The sequence below is a fragment of the Rutidosis leptorrhynchoides genome, chromosome 4 (genome assembly GCF_046630445.1).
Source record: "Rutidosis leptorrhynchoides isolate AG116_Rl617_1_P2 chromosome 4, CSIRO_AGI_Rlap_v1, whole genome shotgun sequence".
NCBI lineage: Eukaryota > Viridiplantae > Streptophyta > Magnoliopsida > Asterales > Asteraceae > Rutidosis > Rutidosis leptorrhynchoides.
In genome coordinates, this window is record NC_092336.1 from 581594375 (window position 1) to 581613631 (window position 19257).

A 19257-nucleotide genomic window follows, 5' to 3' on the forward strand; every position below is an offset into this window, starting at 1 on the left:
GAAAAGTATAGGAGTGGAAATTAGACATAAAAGCTCTGGGTTTCTGGAGTCGATCCCACCGTCGAGATCGACACAACACTTGCATTGGATACCGACAGTGAATTTTTTTTTTGTTTTTTAATTTCTCTATTTTCTTATTGATTTATGTCATATTTTCTCTCACCGTGACTTTGAACCAAGAACACCAAACAATATCTCACTATAATCAATTTTAAGATTCATTTTCGACCTTGAAATAGACATCGAAAAATGAACACGTACACTCTAATAGTCATCTCACTTACGGAGTATTTTCTTTTATAGGAAAAAAAAATTCGGAAACACCAATTGAAACGGGGTCGTATTTGGGTGTATGATCTCAACCCGACGCGAATTTTCCACCTAATGAGAGTATTTTTGTTATCATCAACCAAAATGTTAATTAATCTTGGCACTAATAAGAAAATGAAAATAAAAATCTATTTAAATTGCGCCAAGTTTACGTGAGTCCGATAGGCAATGCGATATTATCTCCACTCTCCCTTCCATCATTCATCTTTCAATTTTTCCAAGAAAACATAAAATAACCAAAATCTATGAATGCTGTATAATCTATCAGCCACCCCACGTCAATTCAGCTTCTCCAATATGGATTATTGATCAATCCTTTTTAAGTTTTGTTATTTGTATCATAATTCACATTTGCGCTGTGAATCTTGATGGTAATGATCTAATCTTGCAAAGTTTTCTTGAATTATAACTTTTGCAAAGATTGTTAATTTTTTTGGATGATTATGTGCATGTATCTTTATCTTTATACATATTGAATATGGTACAAATTTCATTTGTCTGATTGCTTTACCGTGTGGACATATTCAAAGATTTCATAAAAATTGGGGAAACAAGTTAAACATGTCTACGTTCGAGGGCGTTTTCGTCAGTGATCCATGGCTTCAAAGCCAATTCACTCAAGTGGAGCTTCGTAGACTCAGACCCAAAGTATGCCCATTTCCCGAATTACACATTTTTTGTTTTGATATAAAAAAAAAAAAAAAAAAAAAAATCTATAGACATTGATTGTTTTTTGCTCATGTAGTTTATTTCAGCAAGAAATGAATCCGGGACAGTCACAATACAGGATTTGCCACCAGTTTTGGCAACATTGAAGCCCTTTAATGAGGTGTCAAGCGAAGATGACGTTAGAAATATGTTAAGCGACTCGTACTCTAACCAGGCCAAAGAGTTGGATTTTGAGACCTTTCTTCGCGTATATTTGAATTTACAATCTCGAGCAAGTGCAAAAATGGGAACTTCAAAAACATTTAGAACAACTTCATCTTTTGTCAAATCATCTACAACGACCCTTCGACACAGCATTAGTGAGTCGGAAAAAGCTTCATACGTATCCCACATTAACAACTTTCTTGGAGAAGATAAGTTTTTAAAGAATTATCTTCCATTAGACCCTGCAACCAATGCTTTATTCGATCTTTGTAAAGATGGAGTTCTTTTATGGTATTAATTAACTGCTCAATGTTCCTGTGTTGATTTGAGTATATAAAGTCTACATTAATTGTTGATTGATTCTTTTAAGTGATGTTTTTGTAGTAAGCTGATTAATGTAGCTGTACCTGGTACGATAGATGAGCGAGCGATTAACACGAAAAAAGTCCTTAATCCATGGGAACGAAATGAGAATCACACGCTTTGTCTTAATTCGTGCAAGGCTATTGGCTGCACCGTAGTTAACATTGGCACACAGGACTTGGCAGAAGGAAGGGTAAGTCGAGAAAATACCAATTGGCATCTCATATAACAGATTTAAACTATAGGTAGCAAATTGGGCGGGCCAGGTTGGATAATGTGCTAATATGCGTAATAGGTGGTGCGTTTAATGTAATTGCAAATATTATATCAACTTTTAAATAGTTGTCTTTACCTTTGAATAATTGTTTGTAAGGTATCATTCTTAAAAATATGTGCTTTGGACTCAATTTCAACCTGTTTGACCCGTTTCATTTCCAGCTATTTTTTAGCATATCTCACCCGTCTAAGATGGGAATTGATATTTCCACCATCAAAACTGATAGATCCACCACAAATGTGCATACGGTACTTGTAGAGTACAATTAGCTAATTGTGAAATTAGCTAATACACAATTGTGGTTTATTTATCAAATTTGTTGGTGAAAATATCATCATCCGTTCAAGATAAACAAAAACTGAATCGAAGTAAATGGTCAAGATTGATATATCTAATTTAAACAGCCATACATGATGCATTTGAAGCCAATTCATGTTTAAAATTGGAGTCATTCACTAATGTGCTAAACACAAATTTGTACTAATATTTTTCCATGTGTTCCATGTTTGCAGCCCCACTTATTACTTGGATTAATCTCTCAGATAGTTAAGGTAACTGTATCGGATTATAATTATAATTTGTCAGTTAATTAGAAAATCGTATTACGTTTTCATTCTAATTTATTGTTGTCATTACCAGATACAACTTCTTGCAGATGTAGATCTAAAGAAAACTCCTGAACTGGCGGAAATGGTTGAAGACAGCAAGGTTTGATTTTTCACATACTTTGTTATCCATTAATGAGTTTATGTGCTTGATTTACATGTAAGCGCTATATGATATGCCAGGAAGCCGAAGAGCTAATGGGTTTGGCACCAGAAAAAGTTCTACTAAAATGGATGAATTATCAGCTGAAAAAAGCAGGCTACAAAAAAGAAGTTACAAACTTTTCGTCCGACTTAAAGGTATGCTTTACTGGATTGATATAAAAATGCAATGTATGTATTGAAGACGTGTTGCTCCGTATATTTCTGTACACGTTTATTATTAATGGTAGGATGGAGAGGCATATGCACATTTACTCAATGTTCTTGCCCCTGAACACGTAACCACAAAAACTTTGGAGACAAAAGATCCGACAGAAAGGGCCAACTTGGTTCTTGAGCAAGCAGCAAAATTGGACTGCAAAAGATATGTTACATCAAAGGACATTGTTGAGGGATCTACAAACTTAAATCTTGCGTTCGTTGCACAAATATTTCATAAAAGGCGAGTCTTGTTACTTTTTAAGTACATGAAATCAGATAAAATGTTTGCAAAGTTGGATAAAATGTTTATGAATTAACTTTTTGGATAACAGGAATGGGCTTACTATCGACAAAACAAAGTCTTCATTTGCTGAGATGATGACTGACGACGAAAGCACGTCAAGGGAAGAAAGATGTTTTAGAATGTGGATCAACAGTCTTGGAGTTGAAACACATGTTAACAATATATGGGAGGATGTCAGAAACGGGTGAGTTGAAACGCAAACACCATCTATAATCTATAAACTGGTTTATAACTAACTCAAAGGTTGATGTTTTCTGTTTTGCATTCAGTTGGGTTCTTTTGGAAGTGCTTGATAAACTTGCCCCGGGTTCTGTTGTGTGGAAGCAAGCATCAAAACCTCCGATTAAGATGCCTTTCAGGAAAGTTGAGAATTGTAACCAAGTTGTAAGGATCGGAAAAGTTCTAAACTTTTCTCTTGTTAATGTGGCTGGAGACGACATCGTTGCAGGAAACAAGAAGCTTATAATAGGTTTGTTATTAAAATTAAATTAAATTAAATTATATTATATCTTTTCGATATATATTAGCTATAAAATAAAGTAAATTTGTTTGTTGGTTTCCAACCAGCTTTCTTGTGGCAGTTAATGAGATTTAGCATGCTTCAACTTCTTAAAAACTTAAGAACTCATGGTCAAGGAAAGGAGATAACAGATGCCGATATCTTACAATGGGCTAACAACAAAGTAAAGCTCTCAGGAAAGTCAAAACAAATGGACAGCTTCAAGGTAACAACTAGCAATCGTTCGAACCCATGACCCGTTTCAACCCAAAACCAGTTCGGGTCTCGACCCAACCCGACTCATTTAACATTCTTTTTGAAAAATTAACAATTATTAATGTATAGGACAAACACCTATCGGATGGTATTTTCTTCCTTGAGCTTCTTAGTGCAGTCGAAAAGAGGGTTGTAAACTGGGGTCTTGTTACCAAGGGAGAAACTGGTAATCTCTCAACTTGTTCTTTGTGGTGCATTTATCCGAACAACTTTCTTTATTTTTATATGTGTAATTACAGAGGAAGATAAGAAGTTGAATGCATCGTACATAATTAGCGTTGCAAGAAAGCTTGGGTGCTCTGTTTTCTTATTGCCTGAGGACATTATTGAGGTAAAACACAGAATCAGTGACTTTTGACCTGTTTCATTTTTAAATAATTATTTAAAGCCATATGAGAACATATACCAGAACTGGCACCGGCTAAAAGTAACATTGCTACCTCTTGTGAATACCTATGTTAATTAATAAAAAAGAGTGACTTTTGATAACATTTTACACAATGAAATTGAATTTGTTGACAGGTTAACCCAAAGATGATTCTGATATTAACTGCAAGCATCATGTACTGGAGCTTGCTACAGAAGGCTAAAGGTGATGAAGAAGATAGACCACCCGAGGCGGAAGAGGGCACTGCACCTGAGGAAGAAGTTAACACGGCTGTCAACGAAGTTGCAAGTGAAGACGGAGTTACTGAGACGAAAGATGAGACAACAGAAAACAATGACGAATAATAATTACGGAAACACGAGTAAAATATCAATTAATCGTGTTTTATTTTAACAAGATATTTTTGTTATTTCCTTCTATTTCCTCTGTTTTACTATCAAGTGGAGGAGAAAGCAAACATTGTTATTTACTGTAGTATATTGGCTCTGTAATTTAACTTCAGGTACTTTGAAAGTAATACATTATTAGAAATTATAACAAAACCTTACTATTTTACGTCTAAATCTATCTAAAAAAGTGGGAAGTCCTTTCTAATGAGTTTCCGATTTGTTGAGAACACTTAGGGATCCACATGAAAAAGGAAAAAAGAAAAGAAGAATACACGTACACTATTCTCTCTTTAATTAATATGCTGCAAAAAAACCGATGATCCAAAAAAAGAATCACTCAGCAGATTGTTCTTGTTCCGCCACCATCATAAGCATCTCAAGACGCTTATCAAAAATCAACGCACTTTCGTCTCTTGTGTCAAGCTCTCCAGCTTCTACTTCAAGCCATTTTTCACGCAGATCATCTAGAATGTTCTCTTCTGTCATCTTCATTTCTGCACCAGGAGCATTTGGAACAGTGGTACGAAGTGATGAATCTCCTGATGGTGGTGGCAGTGTTAGAAGCATTGCTCTGAATTCACGAGTATCTGCAAATGTCTCAAAGTTGCACGCTATTACATCCAGACAGTATTCTCGAATCTTCAAAACACCATACCTACAGACATATTTAACATTACATCCATAACATATTGTTTTGGTAACTTTAATTTATGATTCTAAATGATCAACATAATAAGTAGTAGGTAACATACATGTCTGATAACATCAACCAATGGCACAATTCTGCAGGAGGAACCATTTCTAAATGAGGTAGTAGAGCATCAGCTACAGCACGTTTAAGAGGAAATAATAAATATCTTGAAGCAGCATCAAAAATTTCTTCAGCCTGTTCGATGAAGTATGACCATTTTTAAGTGTTAGAAATGACTGTGATGTTTGAAAATATAATCCGTTTGAATATGTATGATGTATGTTGACTACCTGATCAGGGTCAATATCCTTTAAACCATCGGTGTACCTGTGGAAAAGCAAAAGAAAATTGCATAAAAATATGTAGACTTGCCAAATTTACGAACACACATACTTATCTAACCCACCATATTGAATTCATAACATATAAGTAGATGTTTTCACTACAAAGTTTCTACCCGATATCATATGACAACTATAGATGATGGTACATTTGAACATTACTCAGCAGTAACTTCATAAAAATATAATTTGGGTTGACTTTAAGTCAATTAAGAATGCATCCATTCTTTTGGAAACGGGTGCAGATTATCGAGGGTTGTTTGGAAGGGCATTCAAAGCAAGATCGTCAGTTGAGTAAGGCTAGGGTAAAAATTACCTCATATATTAGTCTTCTTCCAAAAATTAATTTAATCCTACTTAGTCACAAAATCATAAATCGTTTGACCAATGACACAAACTGATTATTGCCACATCAGGTCATTTTAAACGCACAATCAAACACCCACATATTATGGGGACAAATATCCCATGCTACCTTATTTGATAATAATCTAAATTTCTAAGATCAATATACAAGAAGGAAAAAAACTGACACTTACATGTACTCTATCATCTTCTCAAAAGCTTCCATGCTAAGGTCACGTTCTTCAAGAAGTGGTAGACTAAAATCTGGTAACCCATCCCTTCCTTCAAGAAAATCCTCCATACGTGACAATCTTGTTTTAAAATATTCAGATCTTGAAGCCAAAATGACTTGATGGCAACGAAAAATCTTATCATCAACTTTAATACTAACATCTGCAAGATCATCCTCAAAACCACTTACTTTCAACGACCCTATTCGTCTCACAACATCATCATAATTCCCCTCTTTAATTGAATTATCAAGAGATATTTGAAGAAGGCGTGACAACGCAGCAGGGAGACGATCATCTTCAGGAAGAGAACTTCCTTGTAATATATAACGTCTTTGTGTATTATCTATTTCTTGCAACGATTTATAATCAGCATACGTTTGATGTACCACTTCCTTTTCAATAACTTTTTGTAATGAGTCACACTTGCAAACTTTGCATATCCTCACAAGATCTTTCATGTCATCCACTGCAATCTCAAGTCTATCAGAGTAAAAGAAGTGAAAAAGACTATAAAGCGCAGGATACGATAACTTTTCTCTCGAGAATCTTATTTCCTTACGGCCCCTCCAATCAGTCTCAAATTTTTTCTTCAAGTAAGGTGAACGAGCACTCAAGACTACTCTGTGAGCTTCAATAGGTCTTCCATGGATATAAAATACAACATCCGGATGAAAATAGCCGGGACTAGTTCCGCCATTAGACGAATTACCTACCAAATATCCAATTTCATATCAAACTTTAATCATTTCTTCATTTTATCAACAGATTATAGCATATAATAAGTTAATGATCCTTACATAATCAGACTATAAACTAGATACACAATAATTAATACGCGCGAAATACCTGTAAACTGAGATTGGCCATCCAATTGTTCTAGATAACCTTTATTAGCATGACAAGCTAAAAATGTTTCTCTCAAAGCAGCAGCCAATGGTCCTAACGGCGGCGGTCGAGCTTCGAACGCTTTCAAAAGCTTCCTAACTTTCAAATTCAATGCTGCATAATGACACCTGTCACCGTCAAATGTGTGCTCGGAGCAAATTGCACCGCTTTCTAACAGCATACGAGCAGCATCAAGGTGACCGGCTAAACAAGCGTAGTATAAAGCCACTGAATCCCATTGATCACGTGCGTTGACATTAACACCGGTTTCTAATAAGTATTTTAACCGGTCAACGTCTCCGGCACGAGATGCTTCGAAAACGTCGCCGTATGGTACCTTTTTTAGCGGGAGTGATTGATTGAAGTCTTCGGCGTAGAGGTCAATGTCGTCTAATTCGGACATAATTAGGGTTTGTAGATTGTAATTGATGATGATGAGGATAAGATTGATGATTTACGTTGTAGTTGTAAGAATTGTTGATTGGAGATTGAGGCGGTTGTTGGTGAATTGCAATGTTTAAATATTTGTAATTAGGTTATAATTTTAGGGTTTATGAAATGATTTGTGGATAGAAGAAAAGGGGTTAAGGAAGGAAGATGATGATGGCCTGATGGGTGATTATGGTTAACGAAACTTCTAATTTGTTCGAATGATTTTTACGTAACTAAAAAACAAATATTATGAAACTGGGTAAATTATCATTTGTGAAATGATAAATTTGATTTTCGATTAAAGATGCCAATTTTTATATTATATTTAAAAATAATAATTAATAATATATAATAAAATGATCACAACGGATCCAAATATTAACAAGTATAACCGATACAAAATAATTCAACAAATGAGCCGTAGTAAAACCAAAACAAACCAAATGGTTACACCATCAAGGTGAAAACCCCGTTTAATCTAATAAACAAATTAAAGACGATAACTAACGAACTTTAAGAACATTATGTGTTTTACTTTAATTTTCCGCTGATCAAGGTTGAGGATACGCATATTTAATCTGTATAAAAAAAAAACTTATTTGTATAAGAATTACCCACATTTATCAAATAAAATATCAAAAGAATTCAAAAATATGTGCTGCTACCGGCTGAAATCAAGACAAGTCAAAGTCAAACCGACTATCGGACACAATGGTGACGTGCAAGCCATCTAGACGCTAGCCGGATAAATATACATTGGGCGAAAGGTCGACATACAAACCGTCTAGGTGAGAACCGGATAAACAATAAAACGCAATGTAAGTCGTTTAGAAGGTAGCCGGATAGAAAGTGCCAAATATAACTCTAAAATGCAATCCGTTTAGAAGACCATCCGGATGAAGAGTGCTGTGAAGGAACACTTAACGATATTAAGGATGTATTTGTGATGACCCGGGAATTTCCGACCAAATTTAAACTTGAATCTTATATGGTTTCCGACACGATAAGCAAAATGTGTAATGTTGAGTCTCAAAATTTTTGAAACTATATTCATGAAATCAATAACCCATTGACTATTTCCGATGATTCACGAACCTTTAATCGTAAATAGAAATGTTTAAATATAAATAATTATACATGTAAGTAATTATATTATAAATTAAAATAGATTGATAAACTATTATGTGACTAGATAGTATGAAAGAAAACATAAGACACAACTAAATATGTGTAGTTGAAATATATATATATATATATATATATATATATATATATATATATATATATATATATATATATATATATATATATACATATACATATATATGATTGATATACATAACTAGTAATTGTATGCATATTAACGGATATAACATGTATAAATATTAAACAATTAATATGTGTATTTATTTAATATATATATCGTATATGTATGAAATATACATAATTAATAATATTTAATATCTATATATACTTACAAATTAAAATGTAATTGTAATATTATTAAATACTATTATTACTTTCATCAAATTAAATATTAATATTAATATTAAAATTTATTATTATTATTATTAGAAAATAATACTAATATTATTATTACTATTAATAATATTATTATTATCATGTTTATGATTTTTAGTATCATTATTATTATTTATTATTATAAATATGATAATTATTATTATTAATATATTAATTATTAATAGTAATTCAACTATATAAAAGTCATGGATTTGTACGAATCTTCTTTATGTTAAAATCAATCTGTTGCAATTTTGTTTACATCTTTGAGGGCAGTACCAATCATGAATTTAATATCTCGAACCCATCCAAATTCAGTTGGAAGTCTTTTTCCATTTTTTTATTTATTTATTTATTTTGTTTTCTCCTTATTTTTCTTCCCTGATTAATACAGGTTGTCAATTATTACTAAAAACAAACGATTTCCCTTTAGTCAGTAAACGGTACAAACATTTTCACATTCATATTCATTATAGGCACAGAAAGCATCTTCAATTCGGAGAGAGTTTACAGAAAATAAAAATACAACTCGATATATAACCCTGTTCTTCAACTTTATAACCAAAACCCAAATTAGAATCCAATTTCAAAAACGAAAAATCCAGTCATGTTAGTGTCATAACCCGACCTTAACCATAAGGACGAATACAATAACATATGATTTCATCGCGAGGTATTGACCTCTATATGCGACATTTTTCAAAAACTGCATTCGTTTTTACAATACAAACCATAGCTTTTATTACAAATACAAGGTTTAAACAACTTAATAATGATTATCGTTTAGCGATAATCTTAGACTTACAAACTTTACATGTGATAATAACAATACGACCTCCAACATATTTTACATTACAAATCCTCCGATATGCAGTTTTATTTTTGACACAAATATGCATACTCAAGATCTTGCTTAAATTCAACATGTTGCAGCGGAAGCTTTTAGTTATCACCTGAGAATAAACATGCTTAAAACGTCAACATAAAGTTGGTGATATATAGGTTTAATGCCGGCAGCGTTATAAATATAGACCACAAGATTTCATATATAAACGTTTTAATAAAAATATTCTAAGTTGTTGAGCACTTGATAACCATACTTAACATTTAATCAACGTCGCATATTCCCTTTATTATGAAATCTTACTACACCGTACCAAGTGTAGTTACCGAAACGAAGTACTGTGCAACCGTTGAATACTGGTCGTCCAGTCCGGTTGGGGTTGTCAGGCCCGATAGATCTATCAACAGGATTCTCGTTTACAGTACCTCATGTAAATAATAGTTACCAAGTTACAGGGAAGTATGCCAGTGGTACAACTCAACGTAGAATATATATTTTTAATCACTTGTGTCCATAACGTAAATCATAAAATGTATGTATTCTCATCCCGAAATATTTAGAGTTTAAAAGTGGGACTATATACTCACCTTTTCCTTGAAGGTATTTAACTCAACTTGGTCTCCGATAGATATCACGAACCTAACCATATATATAATATATCAACATATTTTCTTTTCAAGTAATCGTTACATATATATATATATATATATATATATATATATATATATATATATATATATATATATATATATATATATATATATATACTTATAATACTTTTAATATTTTCTTAGTCCGTAGTTAGCAGTCTGTTGTTAATGGTCCATAATTAGTTGCTCAATAAAATAAATAAAGACCCCATCGTATTCGTATTGATCAGAATTAATCTCGACCCATGGTACCATGTTGTCAAATGACGTGTTGCGTACATAAAGTACCGTGTTGTCAGATGACGTGTTGCGTACAATCATGAGGTCTTATGATTAATCTTCTCGTGTTGTTTACGGGTGGTCCTGGAATATATAAAATCAAATCATAAGTAAATATATATTAAATATTATGTTAATTAGCCAAGATATGATTAATCCGATTTTGTCATAATATGATATATTACAGGTTTTGAAGTGTTTTAAAAATCAAATTAGAAGGATCTATTTAGTTTGCGAACAGGTTTGAAATCATTCAAACTATGTTCTTGTTGTTAAAAATTTTATAACACAAAATAAGATAGCTATATAAATATGAATCGAATAAGATTATGAATAAGGTTACTACCTCAAGTTACTTGGATAAAGCTACTGGAAAAGATAGAAAATAATCTTGATCAAACTTTCTTATGATGATTATAGGTTGTTCATGAAGCTAGTTCTTCATGAGTATTTGCTGAGATTGTGAAGAACACTTAGAGTTCCTAAGAGTGTGTTTTTTTTTTTTGTTAGAGAAAGATGGTTGTAAGAATGAAATGAAAAACCAAGGTGATGGTGATACTTATACGACAGTCTGGTTGTTGAGGGAACAAGGACAAATTATTGTATTGAATTTTTGAGTAATAATGTATGCTAGCTTACAAATAAGATTCCCTCTTATCTAGGGCAGATCTAAAGCTGATAAGGATATTGATTTGATGTGTATTTACCAATAGTAAATACGTATGGATGATGGGTATGATACGGTAAAAGAAGCTCAAAATCGGGCTTTTATTTTGGGTCCAACCGGGCCAAAAATAAAATTTTGAGACATTTTTAATAAAGCAATGTTAGCCCAAAAAAAAAAATTCAAGCTGACCTGGCAGCTCGACCCCAGCCAGGGGCTCTGCCCCTTGGACCCCGCCAGGGGTTGCCACCCCTTGGACCCCGCTTATTGGGGGCGCTGTGAAATGTCCCGTTCTTATTGATTAAAAACGTTCCATATTAATTGATTTCATTGCGAGGTTTTGACCTCTATATGAGACGTTTTTCAAAGACTGCATTCATTTTAAAACAAACCATAACCTTTATTTCATCAATAAAGGTTTAAAAAGCTTTACGTAGATTATCAAATAATGATAATCTAAAATATCCTGTTTACACACGACCATTACATAATGGTTTACAATACAAATATGTTACAACAAAATAAGTTTCTTGAATGCAGTTTTTACACAATATCATACAAGCATGGACTCTAAATCTCGTCCTTATTTAAGTATGCGACAGCGGAAGCTCTTAATAATCACCTGAGAATAAACATGCTTAAAACGTCAACAAAAATGTTGGTGAGTTATAGGTTTAACCTATATATATCAAATCATAATAATAGACCACAAGATTTCATATTTCAATACACATCCCATACATAGAGAAAAAAATCATTCATATGGTGAACACCTGGTAACCGACATTAACAAGATGCATATATATAAGAATATCCCCATCATTCCGGGACACCCTTCGGATATGATATAAATTTCGAAGTACTAAAGCATCCGGTACTTTGGATGGGGTTTGTTAGGCCCAATAGATCTATCTTTAGGATTCGCGTCAATTAGGGTGTCTGTTCCCTAATTCTTAGATTACCAGACTTAATAAAAAGGGGCATATTCGATTTCGATAATTCAACCATAGAATGTAGTTTCACGTACTTGTGTCTATTTTGTAAATCATTTATAAAACCTGCATGTATTCTCATCCCTAAAATATTAGATTTTAAAAGTGGGACTATAACTCACTTTCACAGATTTTTACTTCGTCGGGAAGTAAGACTTGGCCACTGGTTGATTCACGAACCTATAACAATATATACATATATATCAAAGTATGTTCAAAATATATTTACAACACTTTTAATATATTTTGATGTTTTAAGTTTATTAAGTCAGCTGTCCTCGTTAGTAACCTACAACTAGTTGTCCACACTTAGATGTACAGAAATAAATCGATAAATATTATCTTGAATCAATCCACGACCCAGTGTATACGTATCTCAGTATTGATCACAACTCAAACTATATATATTTTGGAATCAACCTCAACCCTGTATAGCTAACTCCAACATTCACATATAGAGTGTCTATGGTTGTTCCGAAATATATATAGATGTGTCGACATGATAGGTCGAAACATTGTATACGTGTCTATGGTATCTCAAGATTACATAATATACAATACAAGTTGATTAAGTTATGGTTGGAATAGATTTGTTACCAATTTTCACGTAGCTAAAATGAGAAAAATTATCCAATCTTGTTTTACCCATAACTTCTTCATTTTAAATCCGTTTTGAGTGAATCAAATTGCTATGGTTTCATATTGAACTCTATTTTATGAATCTAAACAGAAAAAGTATAGGTTTATAGTCTGAAAAATAAGTTACAAGTCATTTTTGTAAAGGTAGTCATTTCAGTCGAAAGAACGACGTCTAGATGACCATTTTAGAAAACATACTTCCACTTTGAGTTTAACCATAATTTTTGGATATAGTTTCATGTTCATAATAAAAATCATTTTCCCAGAATAACAACTTTTAAATCAAAGTTTATCATAGTTTTTAATTAACTAACCCAAAACAGCCCGCGGTGTTACTACGACGGCGTAAATCCGGTTTTACGGTGTTTTTCGTGTCTCCAGGTTTTAAATCATTAAGTTAGCATATCATATAGATATAGAACATGTGTTTAGTTGATTTTAAAAGTCAAGTTAGAAGGATTAACTTTTGTTTGCGAACAAGTTTAGAATTAACTAAACTATGTTCTAGTGATTACAAGTTTAAACCTTCGAATAAGATAGCTTTATATGTATGAATCGAATGATGTTATGAACATCATTACTACCTTAAGTTCCTTGGATAAAAATACTGGAAAATAGAAAAATGGATCTAGCTTCAACGGATCCTTGGATGGCTCGAAGTTCTTGAAGCAGAATCATGACACGAAAACAAGTTCAAGTAAGATCATCACTTGAAATAAGATTGTTATAGTTATAGAAATTGAACCAAAGTTTGAATATGATTATTACCTTGTATTAGAATACCTACTGTAAGAAACAAAGATTTCTTGAGGTTGGATGATCACCTTACAAGATTGGAAGTGAGCTAGCAAACTTGAAAGTATTCTTGATTTTATGTAACTAGAACTTGTAGAATATATGAAGAACACTTAGAACTTGAAGATAGAACTTGAGAGAGATTAATTAGATGAAGAAAATTGAAGAATGAAAGTGTTTGTAGGTGTTTTTGGTCGTTGGTGTATGGATTAGATATAAAGGATATGTAATTTTGTTTTCATGTAAATAAGCCATGAATGATTACTCATATTTTTGTAATTTTATGAGATATTTCATGCTAGTTGCCAAATGATGGTTCCCACATGTGTTAGGTGACTCACATGGGCTGCTAAGAGCTGATCATTGGAGTGTATATACCAATAGTACCTACATCTAAAAGCTGTGTATTGTACGAGTACGAATACGAGTGCATACGAGTAGAATTGTTGATGAAACTGAACGAGGATGTAATTGTAAGCATTTTTGTTAAGTAGAAGTATTTTGATAAGTGTATTGAAGTCTTTCAAAAGTGTATAAATACATATTAAAACACTACGTGTATATACATTTTAACTGAGTCGTTAAGTCATCGTTAGTCGTTAGATGTAAGTGTTGTTTTGAAACCTTTAGGTTAACGATCTTGTTAAATGTTGTTAACCCAATGTTTATAATATCAAATGAGATTTTAAATTATTATATTATCATGATATTATCATGATATTATCATGTATGAATATCTCTTAATATGATATATATACATTAAATGTCTTTACAACGATAATCGTTACATATATGTCTCGTTTAAAAATCATTAAGTTAGTAGTCTTGTTTTTACATATGTAGTTCATTGTTAATATACTTAATAATATATTTACTTATCATTTAACATAATTAACCAAGTGTATCAATATCTTAATATGATTCATATGTACCTAGTAAGACGTTGTTATAAAGATAATCGTTATATATATATCGTTTTCGAGTTTCTTAAATTAATAGTCTCATTTTTATGTATATAACTCATTGTTAAAATACCTAATGAGATACATACTTATAATAAAATCATGTTAACTATATATATAACCATATATATGTCATCGTATAGTTTTTACAAGTTTTAACGTTCGTGAATCACCGGTCAACTTGGGTGGTCAATTGTCTATATGAAACATATTTCAATTAATCAAGTCTTAACAAGTTTAATTGCTTAACATGTTGGAAACATTTAATCATGTAAATATCAATCTCAATTAATATATATAAACATGGAAAAGTTCGGGTCACTACAGTACCTACCCGTTAAATAAATTTCGTCCCGAAATTTTAAGCTGTTGAAGGTGTTGACGAATCTTCTGGAAATAGATGCGGGTATTTCTTCTTCATCTGATCTTCACGCTCCCAGGTGAACTCGGGTCCTCTACGAGCATTCCATCGAACCTTAACAATTGGTATCTTGTTTTGCTTAAGTCTTTTAACCTCACGATCCATTATTTCGACGGGTTCTTCGATGAATTGAAGTTTTTCGTTGATGTAGATATCATCTAACGGAATAGTGAGATCTTCTTTAGCAAAACATTTCTTCAAATTCGAGACGTGGATAGTGTTATGTACAGCCGCGAGTTGTTGAGGTAACTCAAGTCGGTAAGCTACTGGTCCGACACGATCAATAATCTTGAATGGTCCAATATACCTTGGATTTAATTTCCCTCGTTTACCAAATCGAACAACGCCTTTCCAAGGTGCAACTTTAAGCATGACCATCTCTCCAATTTCAAATTCTATATCTTTTCTTTTAATGTCAGCGTAGCTCTTTTGTCGACTTTGGGCGGTTTTCAACCGTTGTTGAATTTGGATGATCTTCTCGGTAGTTTCTTGTATAATCTCCGGACCCGTAATCTGTCTATCCCCCACTTCACTCCAACAAATCGGAGACCTGCACTTTCTACCATAAAGTGCTTCAAACGGCGCCATCTCAATGCTTGAATGGTAGCTGTTGTTGTAGGAAAATTCTGCTAACGGTAGATGTCGATCCCAACTGTTTCCGAAATCAATAACACATGCTCGTAGCATGTCTTCAAGCGTTTGTATCGTCCTTTCGCTCTGCCCATCAGTTTGTGGATGATAGGCAGTACTCATGTCTAGACGAGTTCCTAATGCTTGCTGTAATGTCTGCCAGAATCTTGAAATAAATCTGCCATCCCTATTAGAGATAATAGAGATTGGTATTCCATGTCTGGAGACGACTTCCTTCAAATACAGTCGTGCTAACTTCTCCATCTTGTCATCTTCTCTTATTGGCAGGAAGTGTGCTGATTTGGTGAGACGATCAACTATTACCCAAATAGTATCAAAACCACTTGCAGTCCTTGGCAATTTAGTGATGAAATCCATGGTAATGTTTTCCCATTTCTATTCCGGGATTTCGGGTTGTTGAAGTAGACCTGATGGTTTCTGATGCTCAGCTTTGACCTTAGAACACGTCAAACATTCTCCTACGTATTTAGCAACATCGGCTTTCATACCCGGCCACCAAAAATGTTTCTTGAGATCCTTGTACATCTTCCCCGTTCCAGGATGTATTGAGTATCTGGTTTTATGAGCTTCTCTAAGTACCATTTTTCTCATATCTCCAAATTTTGGTACCCAAATCCTTTCAGCCCTATACCGGGTTCCGTCTTCCCGAATATTAAGATGCTTCTCCGATCCTTTGGGTATTTCATCCTTTAAATTTCCCTCTTTTAAAACTCCTTGTTGCGCCTCCTTTATTTGAGTAGTAAGGTTATTATGAATCATTATATTCATAGATTTTACTCGAATGGGTTCTCTGTCCTTCTTGCTCAAGGCATCGGCTACCACATTTGCCTTCCCCGGGTGGTAACGAATCTCAAAGTCGTAATCATTCAATAATTCAATCCACCTACGCTGCCTCATATTCAGTTGTTTCTGATTAAATATGTGTTGAAGACTTTTGTGGTCGGTATATATAATACTTTTGACCCCATATAAGTAGTGCCTCCAAGTCTTTAATGCAAAAACAACCGCGCCTAATTCCAAATCATGCGTCGTATAATTTTGTTCGTGAATCTTCAATTGTCTAGACGCATAAGCAATCACCTTCGTTCGTTGCATTAATACACAACCGAGACCTTGCTTTGATGCGTCACAATAAATCACAAAATCATCATTCCCTTCAGGCAATGACAATATAGGTGCCGTAGTTAGCTTTTTCTTCAATAACTGAAACGCTTTCTCTTGTTCATCATTCCATTCAAATTTCTTCCCTTTATGCGATAATGCAGTCAAGGGTTTTGCTATTCTGGAAAAGTCTTGGATGAACCTTCTGTAGTAACCAGCTAGTCCTAAAAACTGGCGTATGTGTTTCGGAGTTTTCGGGGTTTCCTACTTTTCAACAGTTTCTATCTTTGCCGGATCCACCTTAATACCTTCTTTGTTCACTATGTGACCGAGGAATTGAACTTCTTCCAACCAAAATGCACACTTTGAAAACTTAGCGTACAATTCTTCCTTCCTCAATACTTCTAACACCTTTCTCAAATGTTCACCGTGTTCTTGGTCATTCTTTGAGTAAATAAGTATGTCATCAATGAAAACAATGACAAACTTGTCAAGGTATGGTCCACACACTCGGTTCATAAGGTCCATGAATACAGCTGGTGCATTAGTTAAACCAAATGGAATGACCATAAACTCGTAATGACCGTAACGTGTTCTGAAAGCAGTCTTTGGAATATCATCTTCTTTCACCCGCATTTGATGATACCCGGAACGTAAGTCAATCTTTGAATAAACAGACGAGCCTTGTAGTTGATCAAATAAGTCGTCGATTCTCGGTAATGGGTAGCGGTTCTTGATGGTAAGTTTGTTCAACTCTCGGTAGTCGATACATAACCTGAATGTACCATCTTTCTTCTTGACAAACAAAACAGGAGCTCCCCATGGTGATGTGCTTGGTCGAATGAAACCACGCTCTAAAAGTTCTTGTAATTGGCTTTGCAGTTCTTTCATCTCGCTGGATGCGATTCTGTAAGGAGCACGAGCTATTGGTGCAGCTCCTGGTACAAGATCTATTTGAAATTCAACGGATCGATGTGGGGGTAATCCCGGTAATTCTTTCGGAAATACATCGGGAAATTCTTTTGCAATGGGAACATCATTGATGCTCTTTTCTTCAATTTGTACTTTCTAGACGTGTGCTAGAATAGCATAGCAACCTTTTCTTATTAGTTTTTGTGCCTTCAAATTACTAATAAGATGTAGCTTCGTGTTGCCCTTTTCTCCGTACACCATTAAGGGTTTTCCTTTTTCTCGTATAATGCGAATTGCATTTTTGTAACAAACGATCTCTGCTTTCACTTCTTTCAACCAGTCCATACCGATTATCACATCAAAACTCCCTAACTCTACTGGTATCAAATCAATCTTAAATGTTTTGCTAACCAGTTTAATTTCTCGATTCCGACATATATTATCTGCTGAAATTAATTTACCATTTGCTAATTCGAGTAAAAATTTACTATCCAAAGGCGTCAATGGACAACTTAATTTAGCACAAAAATCTCTACTCATATAGCTTCTATCCGCACCCGAATCAAATAAAACGTAAGCAGATTTATTGTCAATAAGAAACGTACCCGTAACAAGCTCCGGGTCTTCCTGTGCCTCTGCCGCATTAATATTGAAAACTCTTCCGCGGCCTTGTCCATTCGTGTTCTCCTGGTTCGGGCAATTTCTAATAATGTGGCCCGGTTTTCCACATTTATAACAAACTACATTAGCATAACTTGCTCCGATACTACTTGCTCCGCCATTACTCGTTCCGACACCATTTGTTCCTTTCGTTCTATTAACCCCTGGTCCGTAGACCTCACACTTCGCCGCGCTATGACCATTTCTTTTACACTTGTTGTAAAATTTGGTGCAGAACCCCGAGTGATACTTTTCACACCTTTGGCATAGCTGCTTCTGATTGTTGTTGTTGTTGTTGCGGTTATTATTGTTGTTGGGATGATTGTTGTAGTTGCTGTTGTTGTTGTTGTTGTTGTTGTTGGGCCGTTTGTTGTAGTTGCGATTGATGTTGCGATTGTTGGGATAATTGTTGCGATTATTGTTGTAATTGCTGTTGTTGTTGTATTGGTGATTCTTATCACCGTTTTCCTCCACTTTCTTTTGACTTGCTTCACATTGGCCTCTTCAGCAGTCTGTTCTTTAATTCTTTCTTCAATCTGGTTCACTAGTTTGTGAGCCATTCTACATGCCTG

The 19257-nt window shown here is 33.9% G+C and overlaps 2 protein-coding genes across 4 annotated transcripts; one reads left to right on the plus strand and one right to left on the minus strand.

The window, feature by feature from the left end:
- The first annotated feature begins 891 nt into the window (after positions 1-891).
- Positions 892-4622, plus strand: LOC139842842 (fimbrin-5-like). Its single transcript, XM_071832943.1, has 13 exons — positions 892-978; positions 1076-1494; positions 1588-1759; positions 2356-2394; positions 2483-2551; positions 2632-2748; positions 2841-3052; positions 3144-3299; positions 3385-3584; positions 3683-3840; positions 3960-4056; positions 4130-4221; positions 4413-4622. The coding sequence occupies exons 1-13, from the start codon at positions 892-894 to the stop codon at positions 4620-4622; spliced, it is 2028 nt and encodes a 675-aa protein (XP_071689044.1).
- LOC139845500 (BTB/POZ domain-containing protein At2g04740-like) lies at positions 4354-7732 on the minus strand. 3 transcript variants are annotated; one of them, XR_011758361.1, is made up of 6 exons: positions 7124-7732; positions 6239-6986; positions 5649-5685; positions 5420-5553; positions 4946-5322; positions 4354-4521 (listed from the first exon to the last, which is right to left on the minus strand). XR_011758361.1 is itself a non-coding variant. In XM_071835754.1 (5 exons), the coding sequence occupies exons 1-5, from the start codon at positions 7563-7565 to the stop codon at positions 5001-5003; spliced, it is 1683 nt and encodes a 560-aa protein (XP_071691855.1). In that variant the 5' UTR covers positions 7566-7732; the 3' UTR covers positions 4771-5000. The 3 variants fall into 3 exon arrangements, 1 of the variants encoding a protein (XP_071691855.1); XR_011758360.1 differs by having other exon boundaries at positions 4354-4527; XM_071835754.1 differs by lacking the exon at positions 4354-4521 and having other exon boundaries at positions 4771-5322.
- Positions 7733-19257: the final 11525 nt, after the last annotated feature.

Coding starts and splice junctions, on each gene's coding strand:
- LOC139842842 (XM_071832943.1), top strand. CDS start 892: ATGTCTACGTTCGAGGGCGTTTTCGTCAGTGATCCATGGCTTCAAAGC. Junction 1,760..2,355: donor AGGACTTGGCAGAAGGAAGG/GTAAGTCGAGAA, acceptor CCATGTTTGCAG/CCCCACTTATTACTTGGATT. Junction 3,585..3,682: donor AAACAAGAAGCTTATAATAG/GTTTGTTATTAA, acceptor GTTTCCAACCAG/CTTTCTTGTGGCAGTTAATG.
- LOC139845500 (XM_071835754.1), bottom strand. CDS start 7,565: ATGTCCGAATTAGACGACATTGACCTCTACGCCGAAGACTTCAATCAA. Junction 5,554..5,648: donor AGGATATTGACCCTGATCAG/GTAGTCAACATA, acceptor TTCATCGAACAG/GCTGAAGAAATTTTTGATGC. Junction 5,323..5,419: donor TGGTTGATGTTATCAGACAT/GTATGTTACCTA, acceptor ATATGTCTGTAG/GTATGGTGTTTTGAAGATTC.